The following is a 13,182-nucleotide window of genomic DNA, read 5'->3' as shown; positions in this document are numbered from 1 at the left end:
CAGGTAAAAAGATAATTTCTACAAAGCAGGGGTTCTCAGAGAGTACTACTTTACAATGACCAATCTCATTCGACATGAAGCTCATTTTCTTCTTTTATAAATCAGTTTGCCAATGCAATATATATTCCATCCGAAGTGGGCTATCAATAAGCATTCTGAAGTCAGAAATCAACAAGGAAAATATTACTGAAAGCGCTTCTCCACGTCCCATGATGTTTACTTTGAATGGAGTTCTGTAATACAGAACATCAATGAAAATACATCAGACCAATGCCGCTGATTTAATAAGAAAAGTATTTATAGATCCTATTTGGAAACGCCTGACATTTCTTCTAGTCCCGACAGCTAGACTTGTTCAGATGAATAAACTAAAGCACAAAAAGTTTATGGAGTTAAGACTATCGTGTGTGACAGGCAAGAGAAATGAACTATGAGCACTACTAGGCAGCATATCTTCAACTAAAAGCCTTCAGCACACCTGCTTCTCAACACAGAAAGCAGCTCAAACGTGTTAAACCCCCTAAAACGGGAAAGGCGAGCGCGCACCGCCGGTGCGGGCGCGGAGCGAGCCCCGGAGGGGCGTGGGCGCGGGGCAGCGGCGGGGCCCGGGGGCGGCGGGGCCGCTGCCGGCGCGGCGCTGCCCACGGGCTGCCCGCGGGAACTCGCTCGTCTTTTCTCGCACACAGTTTCTGCGGTCCTCTGGTACTTACTGCAGCCCAGGCTCGGCACGGGTCTGTTCACACGCGCTAGGCGCAGAAAGTTGCGGAGTGGTAGGGACGGTGTTGGCAGGCCGGTTTGTGTGCTCTCCCGGCGCTAGTTCAACTTGAAAACACATGAGCGATCCCACTCCGAAACACGGAGCAATAGTTTGAACAGACTACGGGGCGGCAGCGTGAGCTCCAAAGGAGCGAATGAGACCGAGACCGTGAGGAGCCTGCTCAGCCCGCATCGGAGCGGCTCCCGGCTTTCGCTCGCGTCCCCTTTTCTCTCTCCCCATCCTCAGCCTCTCTGGCAAAGTTTCATCATCGGTCCGTACTCCGGACCCCGCTACTGCTCCCCACACCCATCTCTCTCGCGTCTCCCAAGAACGAGATAAATAAAAGTCTGTTAGAGGGAGCCCCCCTCAGGAAACTTACGTTTGATCTGCCTGGGTTTGCTCTGTTTCCTTCGGGACATGCTTCTCGGCTGCCGCTCCTGCCTCGTTCCAGGTACAGGAGTGGAGCTGGGAGGGGACGGGGGTGGAGGAAGGGTGACAGATCAACAGACGGGATTCATAGAGAAGCCGGTGGCTGCCTTGAGATGCAAAGTCAAATGACAGAAAAACAAGGAGAAGGAAAGAGTGTGTGCGCGCGTGACGGAGGAAGAGGGAAAGAGAAACGGAGATCGGGGTGGGTGAGACGGAAAGCGAGAATGAGGGGAGAAGCAGAAAGAGCGGAGGGAGGGAGCAGGGGAAGGAGCGAGGGAGGGAGGGAGAGAGGAGGAAGGAAGAGAGGGAGGGAGAGAGGGAGGGGAGAGCTTGGCTCCTCGCTCTCTCTCTCCCTCTCCCGCCCGCTCTCTGCCGTTGCCGCGCCGCCTCCGCTGCCCGCGCCGCGCTCCGCTCCGACTGACAGGCGGCAGGAGGTGCCGGCGAGGGAGGGGGCGAGGGAGGGGCTTTCCGGGACGGGGGGAGGAAAAGGGGGGCGTTTGTCCGTCAGGCTTGACGGGCAGTGGCTACTACCAGCGACAAGTCCGCATGCAAATCGCCTCCTGCCTCTGGGGCACGGGCTGTCGAGGCGGGAGGTTTCAATCGTCCCGGCGCTGCCAGGGCTTCTGGTGGCGGGGGGAGCCGCAACTTTCCTGAAAGAGGCACGGCGGGCAAACGGGCGGAGAAACTCGGTGTCAGCAGGCAGGCGGCACGGTCCCCCCGCCCCGCACAGGGATCCCCGGGGTGTCCCGGCACAGCCGGTGCCCCCACGTCCCGCCCGCAGCCTGGGCCCCAGCGCTGCCCACAGCCTGGGCCCCAGCGCCGCCCGCCGCGCTGGCCCCGGGCCGGGCAGCTCCCACCGCCCCTCCGAACCGAGGGTCCCGCTGCGCCTCGCAGGTGCCGCCGCCGGAGCCGGCCCGAGCCCGGGGCGCTGCCTGCGCCGACGGACGGACGGACGGACGGACGAGCTGGCGAGCTGCCAGCGTCCTTCCCTTGCGGTCCTGTGGCCGCTTGCACTCAGCTGCCGTAGCCTGAGGAGTCCTGGCTGCGCGGCCATCGCTGTTTGCCCGCCCCCGAGTGCTCGGGCTGTGACTCGTGGGCGAGCGAGGGAGACAAGCCGGCCGGCTGACTCCCTGGGCTCCGTTAGTTTAGCCTATCTAAACAATGATAACAGTGAACATTTTTTCTTGCACGGTAGAAGCCAACATTTGACGCTCCTGTTAAGTATTTGGACAAAGCTAAAACTATTAGCAATGCTCATGTTTACAGTCTGTGTCTTTCGACAGAATTTCTCTTGAACGTTCTTGAATAATCTGAGTATATAGTTATAAGTGACCCGCTATGAACAGACCATACTCTGTGTCCCAGTGCACTGCCAAGCTTGGCACGCCCATTACCACCTTCTCAGTGTTGTCAAACTGTAACTTGTAAAAATATTCTGGAAAAAAAAACTATCCACGCAAACAAAAGAGAAATAGCCTGATTTCATGGGTGCCAAGGAAGAACATATGATACTGAAATGTCTCTATTACTGTGCTTCCAGAAATTTCAGATCTGGCACATGAATGTAATGCAACAGTAAGTGTTTGTAGGGCTTCACTAGCAGGACTCATGTTCAGGTAAACTGTTAAGCATTGCTTTTAGTCTTACCTCTGTGGTCAAAATACCTCTGTGCTCTGCTTCTCAACAGAAGCAGTTTTTGAACTTGACATCTTGACACATTCAGTGCTTTTTTGTTGTTGTTGTTTTTGGGACAATATTGCAGAAGTCTTCATATAAGCAGCAGGAATTCTAACATGGAGATGTACTAAATTTTTCCATCATATTTTGTTGCAAATAATGTTTGTAAATGATAACTGAATTTAAAAAAACACTTTTTGATTAAAGAAAAGAATGTGATGGAATCTGTGAACAATATTTAACATTTGCTGTTGTACAGATACTTTAAAGAATCTGATTATATAATGTGTTTTCTGTTTAGCTGAATTGATTGTGGTGTGCCAAATTTGTATTTCAATTTCTTTCCTAGAGGTGTAGGTTCTTGGTTAATTGCCAGTGTAACAGTGGTAGTGTTTGCAGTAAGGTATTCTATGGTAGGAGATGAACATGATAAGAATGCACCAAGTGAAATGCTCTGCTATGGTTTTGTTACAGAACAAGGCTCAAAAGAGGACTTACATGGATGAGATACCCATCTTTCAAATTTAAGTTAATATTTTATCTTATCCATTCTCAACATTCTAAACTCTCTTAAATTGCAGTCTTGTTCCCTAATTAGAAATAACAAGTCTTTTCCTTCATATAGGTTGACCGTTTATTTCTGTTTCTATTTTGTTGCCAGGCTCTCACACAGTTTTTAGTCTGCACAGGCAATTTGACAGATACTGCCTTTAAACCTACTGTTGTCTAAGTGTTAAAGAATGAAGTTGAGTAATCTGTTGCCAACATTTGAACAATATATGAACTGTAACTTGTTAAACTGTCACTGCAACTTAAAAGTTAGTACACTTTATGTGGTACAAACCAGTTACAAATAATCCCTAAGTCTTTATTCTCAAAAACTGTTTAGGGTAAATTACATGACATAATTTTTGTGCTGACTCCTGCTTTTTTAATATTTAAATAGTAATGTTAGTTACATATTTTGCCTATTCTGAGGCATTAAGGCTATTTTCTGCTTCATCAGCTCAAAAGAGTTCATATGAAGTTGTATTATTTCTATGGCCATTCAGAGACATGTTTGATCTCTTAAAGGATTATTATGCTTAGTCATTTCAATGTATTTCAGGTTATTTTTGACCTATTTACCTAAAGTTAGAACAGATGTTTGTGAAATGCCAAAAAGGAAACATACATATATGCCTGCTACATTAATGTAACTAATGATGTAAACTAATGAGCCATTTTCTCTCGTTTGTAGAGGAAGTACATTTTAATACTTCATGGCAATTTCCCATTTTCTTTGTTGGAACAAATATCCTGTAGTGTATCCCAGATGAAAAAAATCTGTATCAGGCTGTGTGCAGTTGCTGAGGCTGGGCCAGGGAACAGCTCGAGCTCTGCACGTGATCACTGACGCTGTGTTATTGCCAAGCCAATCTCCGGTGTTTCCGATAACTCTGTGGGCAAGGCCACTTTCTTTTGCTGTGGCAGGGGCTTGAGTCGCATCAACACAAGTCGAGCAGCGGAGCTTTCCCTCAGGGCTCAAGAATAGGCCCAGCATTTTCTGTTAACCTGCAGAGAGAGTCATTCAGAGTAGATCTTTCAAATCTTACAAATTACATCTCTCTCCCTAATTACATAATTTTCTGAACTGCTATAGAAACTGCTATGGAGTTACGATGTTGTCCATACCAAGGTTGCAGTGCCTGTACATTCATTGGCTCTTCGTGCTCACCTGCTGAATGTTGCCTGTAGCAACCAGAAAGTGCTCTCAGAGCGTGGCCGGGGACCAGTAACGCTACCGGAGAGGAAACTGCAGCACCTGAGCATGGGGACAGGGGAAAAATGCCTCCAGTTTTTGTACTGAGGGAATGGTGGCCATTTGTCCACAAGGTGAGGGTACAGACAGATAATTAAATGATGCAGTAAGAATAGTTTGAAAACTATTCAACCAAGATGGTAACTGGATGTGAACAGTGGTGGCATAGGGCCAGTCCAGAAGACGCAATTCTGGTTAATTGCAACATCTCAAGAAGAAAATAACCTCCACAGTCTCACTTGTTAATCAATTTGAACTTCATCATTTCCAGCTCTCTGTACTTGCTCAGATACTACAAAGGTTTATAGAAACCCTCTAACTGAATGGATACCACAGTTTAAAACTTAAATTCTTGAAATGCTTATGTTCTGGCAAAGAAACTAGGAAAAGTGTAGCTCAGAGTTCATGATCTTCAAGTGATAGCAACTTTCTTACACATAGATAATATGCATAATTTTCAAAACAGTGTCCTTCATTGGAGAAAACTTAATGATTCCTTGAACAATCTTCCCCTTCTCTCATTGAAAGAAGGAAATACTAAAATTTTGGAAATTTTCTTGGAAGCAGAATTAACCTCTTGACTAGCAATTATGCATTTCCCTCTTTTTTTTCCAAAATAAAAGAATGTACACTGAGGAAATTAACTTCAGACTTCTCTCAAAAATCTGGATGCTGATTGTATGCAGAGACATAATATATGTCTTTGTATATAGTATAATGAGTATAATGAAGATACTATAAAGTTCAGGTAGCAATTGATTTTGGAAGAAAATATGCTTAATTTTTGTGTTGTATATATGTAACCAAGTTTTGACTATTCATAGCACAGAATAGGAATGTGTAATGTCAAAAATATAATTGCATAGGTTCTGTTAGGCTCTTAGGCTGTGATTTCCATAGTAAGGACTTGGATTCTTCCATGATCTTAATCATAGTGTTTGATTCTTTAGCTCCTAATGAAAAAGAAAAAGATGGTATTTTCCCAACTATTATCCACTTAGAGTGTTAGAAAAAGTACATGGCTTAGCTTTTTAGAACTTTATTCCTCTTTTTCATTGGTCAATAGTGAAATACTTAACTAGACTGAGCATGAAATTGCTAAGGTTCTGAATACCCGTCTAGCATGAATATGGGACAATTTACACTTTTCCCAGCTCTTGGAAAAATCTACAGTTTATTCTTATTCCACAATGTGTAGATTTTCTGTGTAGTCATGCCAGACATGTATATATTCTAAAAGAGAAAAAAAATAGACCTAAATGTATCTCTGGGCAGCTGATGGATGATCAGTCTGAGCTTCGAATTTAGAAGTAAAGCTTCCTCTGGCTTTTGAAATAAAAAATAAAAAAACTCTGACAATGTGTTTCTAGATGACATATAGGAAAAAATGCTGCGAGGCAGATTCCTCAAACACAAAGGAACCTACAGAAGATCTGATGATATCCAAAGAGAATGGGTGAGACCAGTAGATATGAACTACCTTTTCACAACCAGTTCTGTAGACAAGTTAGAACTGTATTGCTACTGCATTTTTTTTGTGAATGTTCTGCTCCCTATGAATGATCACAACCCTACAGTGAAGTTCCTGTCCACAGGACTTCAATGGATGAAGCAATGTGGGAAGCCAGACTCACAGAGTGCTGAAATCAGTGCTGAGTCAGACTTCACGTTGATAGTCCAGACCTTTGCATCCATTCTGGGAGATCTGCCAGTTTTTAGAGGCTAAAACCCATGTCCACTACATATGGAGAGGGAAAAATAGCATAGAAATAAATGGTGACCTCAGAAACTTTCTGGATTTCTTAAGCAGACTTTTCCTGAAAAGGGTATTCTCTGAATTTGAGTTAATTTTTGGTTGGTGCAAAGCTTAGCATTTTTGTGGTGTCAGTTTGCTGTCTCTTTTCATGTATTTATTTAGAGCAGAAATCACTGATCTCTTTTGATAGTTCAGTTATGCAAGATACTTTTCATCTCACATTAAAATTTATATCTTATTTGTTATCCAAAAATAGTGGCAAAGATTATTCTTCATTTCCTGACTGGATGCTCTCTGATATTGTTCAGGTAATCTTATAGATGAACAGAATGATAGTCTACCAAACTGCTTAGACATTTTGGGCAACTTTACATCAGAATCACAGAATATCCATAATCTTCATAATAATATAGAATACTGTTTTTCACTGCACAGGATTAAAGTAATACCTGGAAAAACATTTCATTTATTTCTGAAAAATTATACATACAACTCAGCTCCTAATTTTGACATCCATGCTCTCCTTAGAGGACAAATATATGTCAATATCAGCAAGATTCTACTGCAAAACTGACTTGCACAAGCTAACCTGTCATGTGCTGTGCCTTCAGCTGGAAAAGAAAATTCAGTAGGTGTGGCACAGCTAGAGAAATCTTTCTGAACAAAGCTGAAAATATGCATGCATATTCACAACAAGATATTGTATCACACATATGGCAGCATCTGGAGTATGGGATGGAAGGAACACTGTCCTATGAGGAAATATTCCTGGATGCCCTGGTTGTCTGAAATGCAGCCCATTCACCCCACTGCTCACAGATGGCTACTGAAAACTTAGAAATGTACTTAAATATATCTAATCCCATACCACATTGCAGATTTCTGCCAGTAGCAATGCTACAGCCCACAGCAGCAGTAACTTACTGGTTTGGCATGTGCGTGGCCTTCAGAGGCCAGTTTTGTTACAACTCAGAAAATTTCTCTGCTTTCCATGACCTTACCCTGCTCAGGAACATTCTACCCTAAAACAGTCTTAGCACTGTACAGTCTGGGCTTCTGAGAGAGGCACCTTGCTCAGACATGCAAATAATAATGTAGAACGAGCTTTCTTGAAGCTTATAAGGCCAAAGAGGGAGGAGTTCAGAATAAGATATGAGAAAAATTAAGGAAAGTTAAGGGATAGTAGGATAGAAGAAACGGGAAGAAGGGAATGAACAGTTCTAGTGCTTTAAAAATCTTTATTTCTATCTTAATTTCTTTTTAGATAATCCAACAGCAGTAGTTCATATAGACATAGCTTAACACTGAAAATATAACATTAATATTGTCAAATTACTGTTTATGACTTCAGAGTGCAAGTCTCATAAAGTAGTGACATGAATATAAAGTACAACCCTAGATGCAGTTTGAAGTAAAATGGCATTTTCTCTTCTCCTTGGTCTTCTTCCATAGTTGTTATGTAACTACTAATATTGGAAACTATTAGTAGTGTCTCTGCTCTTGCCAAATTCGATATTATGAGCATCTCAGTTTGCCCAGTTTTAGTGAAGGAGGTTGCAAACACACCAGCATCTCAACAATATTCTTAAAAGCATGACCAGACATTAAAAAATAGAAAACTGGAAACATATATGATGATTCCTCTATAAATATCATTGCAGCAATTTACTATTATGGCATTATAATGACATTCATCAACTTCAACTTTTTTTTCAACATGTTTTTCTTCTGCTATATATTCACTGAATAGATGTTCTTACTCAAATGCACAGTGATAGCTGGTAGAGTATATGGTATCATCTGTATTTGTGTCCTATATGTTCCTTATATTGTGCATATGAAGCTTCCCCCATGCCAGAGCAGTTGCATAAATTGTCCTCTGTATGTATCAGAACTGGTATTGTTTACCACCTTGAGGTATATATAAAACCATGCATCATCGTCATGAGTAGGAATGTATATTGAAACTTCAAAGTCTATGCCAGCATAGACTCTCTTTTTGAGATTTGATGTTCCTCTCAGCAGCATGGACATATTTTGGGTTATTAAGGGGGTGTTCATAATTTATGCAACTCTTTAATTTTTGACTTTATCCTATAAATAGAATTTGCTACATTAGAAAGAAAAACTTCCTATGCCATATTTTGAAAGTGTAACTATCCCAAGGTTTTCTACCTTCAGAACCAGATACTTTGCAGAGCAAACTTAGAAAATAAGGGAAAGATATAATAGTCCACTGGACTGAACAACAAAGGGAAAGTACAGTTTCCATCAGTAGTTTCTAACCCCCTATTCTTTTTGAGAAAACATACAGGATTTTTAGTAGCCCACTTAACCACACAGTAAAGCTGAATTATTCTCAAAGCTGGTTGCTTTAAGTGCATCATTGACTTTGAAGATATTGGCAGTATATGTGGTGTTTATCTCCTTCATATTATATCTTCTCACAACAAAATTTAGTTCAAATTCCCCTCTCCTTCTAAAACCCACAAGTAACATCCAGAAATCCACATAGCACTTTAAATGTAAAAGTAGGGTTGCAACTTTTCTGAAGTGCCTCAGTAACTTAGAATTATTTTCAGTTTTCCTTTTTAATCCCTCTTGAAAATTAAAATTAAATTTTGAATCAAGCTGCTTCCAAATATATTGCTCTAGAGACAATCCTTTGACTGATACTGATAGTTAGGAATTATACCAGCATAAAAAGGAGAAAATCGGAGTTGATGATTGTTTCCCAACCACTGATTTTAAAAGGATTAAGGTGGAAGCTCTCCAAATAAAAGTCCTAAAGAATAATCACTCCCTAGCCCTTTCGCATCAAGAACCCAAAGGAGAAATTTGTCCTCAATTTTATAAAATCATTTTCATCAATACAACCGAGTAGTGTTCTCCAATCATAAAATCAAATTGCTTTGTGCACATTGTACTTTGATGTAAACAACTAAATAAAGGTAACTGTCAGATCTATGAGTTTATTTGTGTATAGAACTTGTTTCATTCAAATCAGCTTCCCTTTTATTCGAAAGTATTTCTATAATGAACACAAAACAATCTAATATATGGGTCATATATTCCCACTTGTATTTTCTTGTTTTATGGACGTTGACCAGCAAAATCCTATAGAGATTTTTTTTCAATGTTTAAATGATCCTTTCCCTGCAGGTTATTCCTTTGGCCACTTTCTGGCTGTGAAATGGTGGATTACATCAAATAGACACAAATAGCCACAGATGAGCTTATTTATTCAATGTGTTTTGCACTTACTTTAAATTCCCTTTCAGTCACTCAGTAGGACTGGTGCAAACAAAAAAAGCAAAATTTTGCGTATGTTGCTCATACTTATTCAATTCATGAATTACAGACTGGAAATATTAATGAATAATTTTTGTATTATTTTGAAGATGTCGTATTCTTACTTTTCTTACATCATTAACAGCACTACTTCCTTTGCTTTGTTACCATGTTGCTTCCAAATAGCACCAATTCCTTGATCCATCATTTTAATTTCTATATTAACTACAGGAGGGTCCATGTTATTTCTGGCCTAAGAATTTTAGGATGACAGAACGGAAAAATTTACCTCTCTCAACATAATTAATAAATCAAACTTTTTGTTTTTTCTTGTCATTATTCCTGTCATTTAACTCATGGATAGTTCCATGATATTTACTTTTCTCCTAATGTGTGTGGTACTTGGACATCTGGTTTATAGGCTGTATTTTCTGCTTCCCAGAGTGCATCTTCTTATGATGATAAAACAAAATAATTGCTATTCTAAAGGGCTCTTAAGATTTCATTTTGTCCTTTAAAGTCAAAAATATTATTTGAGCCATTGATAAGTAGAGGTAGACTACTGAAATAATTAATAATAAAATTTCCAAAGATATAATTTTTTCTAATATCTTTCAGTTGTGCAAAGTATAAAATTTCTTCCAAATTAGTGACTGATTGACAATTTTTCGTTATTCATCTAAATATTACATTAAAATTCATTACAATACCTAGACATAGAAGTGAATGTGGATTTCTTATGATTACCATGCATAGATCAACAAAAAAAAAAGTATAATATTATGAATTAATTTTCTAAGACATTCTCAACTGTTTAGGACCACAAATATTGATTTATATTAGTACTATAACACTTGCAGCACAAATTAATTTATTTAATAAAATCTGTGTGGAGTAGGACACAAAATGGCTTTCGGACTACTTATGGTTTTATGTGTTTTGAGCCATAGATAATATCCCCACAAGCAAATGTGAAAGTTTGGAGCTTGGTGGTAAGCATTTGAAGTACACAGTTTTTATTTTGTCCTTCTTCATAATGTGGATATACCAACATCTAAATGGCTAACCTGTGTCTCTTGAAATACAAAATATTTCAAAATGTTTAGGAAAAAAAACAGTGGTAAAACTATCAAATTATTTAAAAATAACATCCTACTTAGATATGTCATAAGCTGCCTTTAGCAACCCTGTTGCAGGTGAGCTCAAATCAGCTTTTATTATCTTGGCCAAAATGCAGGTTGTGAATCTTTTCCTGTACACATTTACCGTGTAGAAGATTACCAGCCAATACTTACATGAAATTAACATTTCTCTTATTCTTAAATCACCCCTAATTGGTGACTTTTAACATCTTTTAACTCTAATCATGCTGCCAGAAGAGCTGTGGACCTGCAACATTCAATTTAATACCACCAACAGCAATGGACCTATTTAATTGTCCTCCAATCCATCATTCTGCCTGGGAGGTTGGGAAAAAGGCTCTGGATGCAAGATGTGGGACCTACAGGAAGAATCATCAGTTTCTACCTCAGAAAATATTGATGAGTATACCTTATTTTGCCTATTTTTAACTCATACATTATTTTCAATTCCTATTCATTCACTTGCATGGTTCTATCATCTACCTTTCAGAGTCTCTTCAGTGTCTGTCAATATATCCCTCTTGTTCTTACTCCCAACTCCTTGTCCTAGGATTTTAACCTTGGTACTCTGCACTGTGGTATGAAAAAAAAAGAAATTCCAGGAAACGAAAGAAAAATGGGTAACCTGAGGAATGGTTTATGAGTAATGCTGATGAGAAACAAGTGTATTTTACTATGACCAAGATAGTGCTGGGAGATCACACTTGGAAAAATAGTCAGTAACGGGTAATATTTAAGGACTCTTGGCATAGACTTCTAGAATGGGAAGTTTAGTCTTCTAACCAAGAAAATGCTTCAAAATTCAGTTAAATATATATTTTTTATAAAAGGAACATTTGACCTAAATTACCTGCATTTGGACTGAGTGATATAATTGGATAGACGTATTCCTAGAGCCTTTGATTCCAAGAAATTTCAATTCTATAAAAATACATATCTTTAATCTATTTTCTTTACTTTTATTATCCAGTTTTTGGGTTGTGTACTTTTTTCAAATATCTATGTATTGAAAGTAGTGTCTTGAATTGAATGCAAGAATACAAGTTGAAATAAGTTCAACTCATTCAGATTTTTAAAATTCAGAGCAAAGCATTTATAACAAGTTGATCTTAGAACACAAAGGTATGCATATACTAAGTGAACTTAGTAAAAAATCTAAAACACCGGAGGATGTCCTTTATGACACACAACAATCCTGGTTCCAATTTTAGACCAGGAACAATTATTGATCAGAGATTCATAACAAATCCCCCTGTTCTCTGAGAAGATTGCAGATCTTGACATCATCACAATTTCAGGCTATCTGTTCCAAAATTTGGTAGCTCATACAAAGCTCTAAACTTCAAACACTTTGTATGATCTGAATCTTGAATTGAGGTAATGAGCAATGCTGTACAGGACAGCTCAGTTTCTCTTTCTGCAGCTGAGCTCCTGCAGTCTCTTGCATTTTCAAACATCATAAGAAAGTCAGAGAGTAGTTCTGTGTGAAACTAATCATATCTGCCTTAAACTTCCCTGATGGCTGTAGAAGGTGTTGAAAACCAGTTCCTTATGTTAAAACTATACAAACTTTGAAACTGTTAATGAAATACAGATCTTTGTCCTGAATCAGTTCATGACATCAGTGTATCCCAGTAGCAATAATGTTTAACTGTTACCAGAAATCCACAATATCAGTTAAAAAAAAGCACAACTGCTTTACATTATCACTTGTATTTAAATAACCCATGCTACAATTGTAATTCCTAAACCTTCTTTTAATTCTGACGTGAAGCTAAATGGCTGAGAGCAATATATTTCACTTCATACAGATGATATATTGCTTTCTTGTTAGGCTTCCTTATTTGAGATGACTTCTCTGTCTTATAACCATGACTAAATCTCCAGCTACAAAATGAATTTGATTAAATCCAACCACTTGACCTTGTCAACCAATGTCCCCAGACACCTCTTTACTCACTGTATTATTCTATGGGCTTCTAAGCAGTAGAGCTGGAATGCATACACCCTAGTCTATGTTCTCTGATCTCAATAACCACAAACTCTCCAAAATAATTATTAAAATTAAAGATTATATGGAAGGCTTGACCTTCACCTGTTTCAGGCTGAGTTATTTTATTTAAAATTAGGTATTTTCTTAAAATATTAAATTTCATTCAGATGTTACCTCATCGTGGACATCTTAGACGACTATTTAAGACCTGTAGCAATCCCTCTCTTGAAGTAAAACTGAAATTAAAAGTAGTTTTAGGTAAAAATTACATTGCTTCAAGGTATTAAAATTATTTTAGATGCATACATTGACTTAAATATCAAGCCTTAATGATTC

General features: G+C 39.3%; 2 protein-coding genes across 5 annotated transcripts in view; one reads left to right on the top strand and one right to left on the bottom strand.

Annotated features, from left to right (window-relative positions):
- ZFPM2 (zinc finger protein, FOG family member 2) overlaps positions 1–1,633 on the bottom strand; it is a 305,329-nt gene extending 303,696 nt beyond the window's left edge. The window contains exon 1 of one of the 3 annotated variants that reach the window (XM_002200311.6): positions 1,137–1,633. In XM_002200311.6, the coding sequence (XP_002200347.4) occupies positions 1,137–1,176 (40 nt within the window). In that variant the 5' untranslated portion in view covers positions 1,177–1,633. The other 2 variants (XM_012572069.5, XM_072924913.1) reach the window with 2 other exon arrangements.
- LOC140682463 (uncharacterized) overlaps positions 1,411–13,182 on the top strand; it is a 48,701-nt gene continuing 36,929 nt past the window's right edge. For both annotated transcript variants that reach the window (XM_072924915.1, XM_072924914.1), the window contains exon 1: positions 1,411–11,256. In XM_072924915.1, coding sequence (XP_072781016.1) covers positions 1,411–2,481 — 1,071 coding nt within the window. In that variant the 3' untranslated portion in view covers positions 2,482–11,256. The remainder of the gene's footprint in view (positions 11,257–13,182) is intronic.

Source organism: Taeniopygia guttata, chromosome 2 (assembly GCF_048771995.1).
Source record: "Taeniopygia guttata chromosome 2, bTaeGut7.mat, whole genome shotgun sequence".
Lineage (NCBI taxonomy): Eukaryota > Metazoa > Chordata > Aves > Passeriformes > Estrildidae > Taeniopygia > Taeniopygia guttata.
This window is presented reverse-complemented; position numbering and strand designations above follow the sequence as displayed.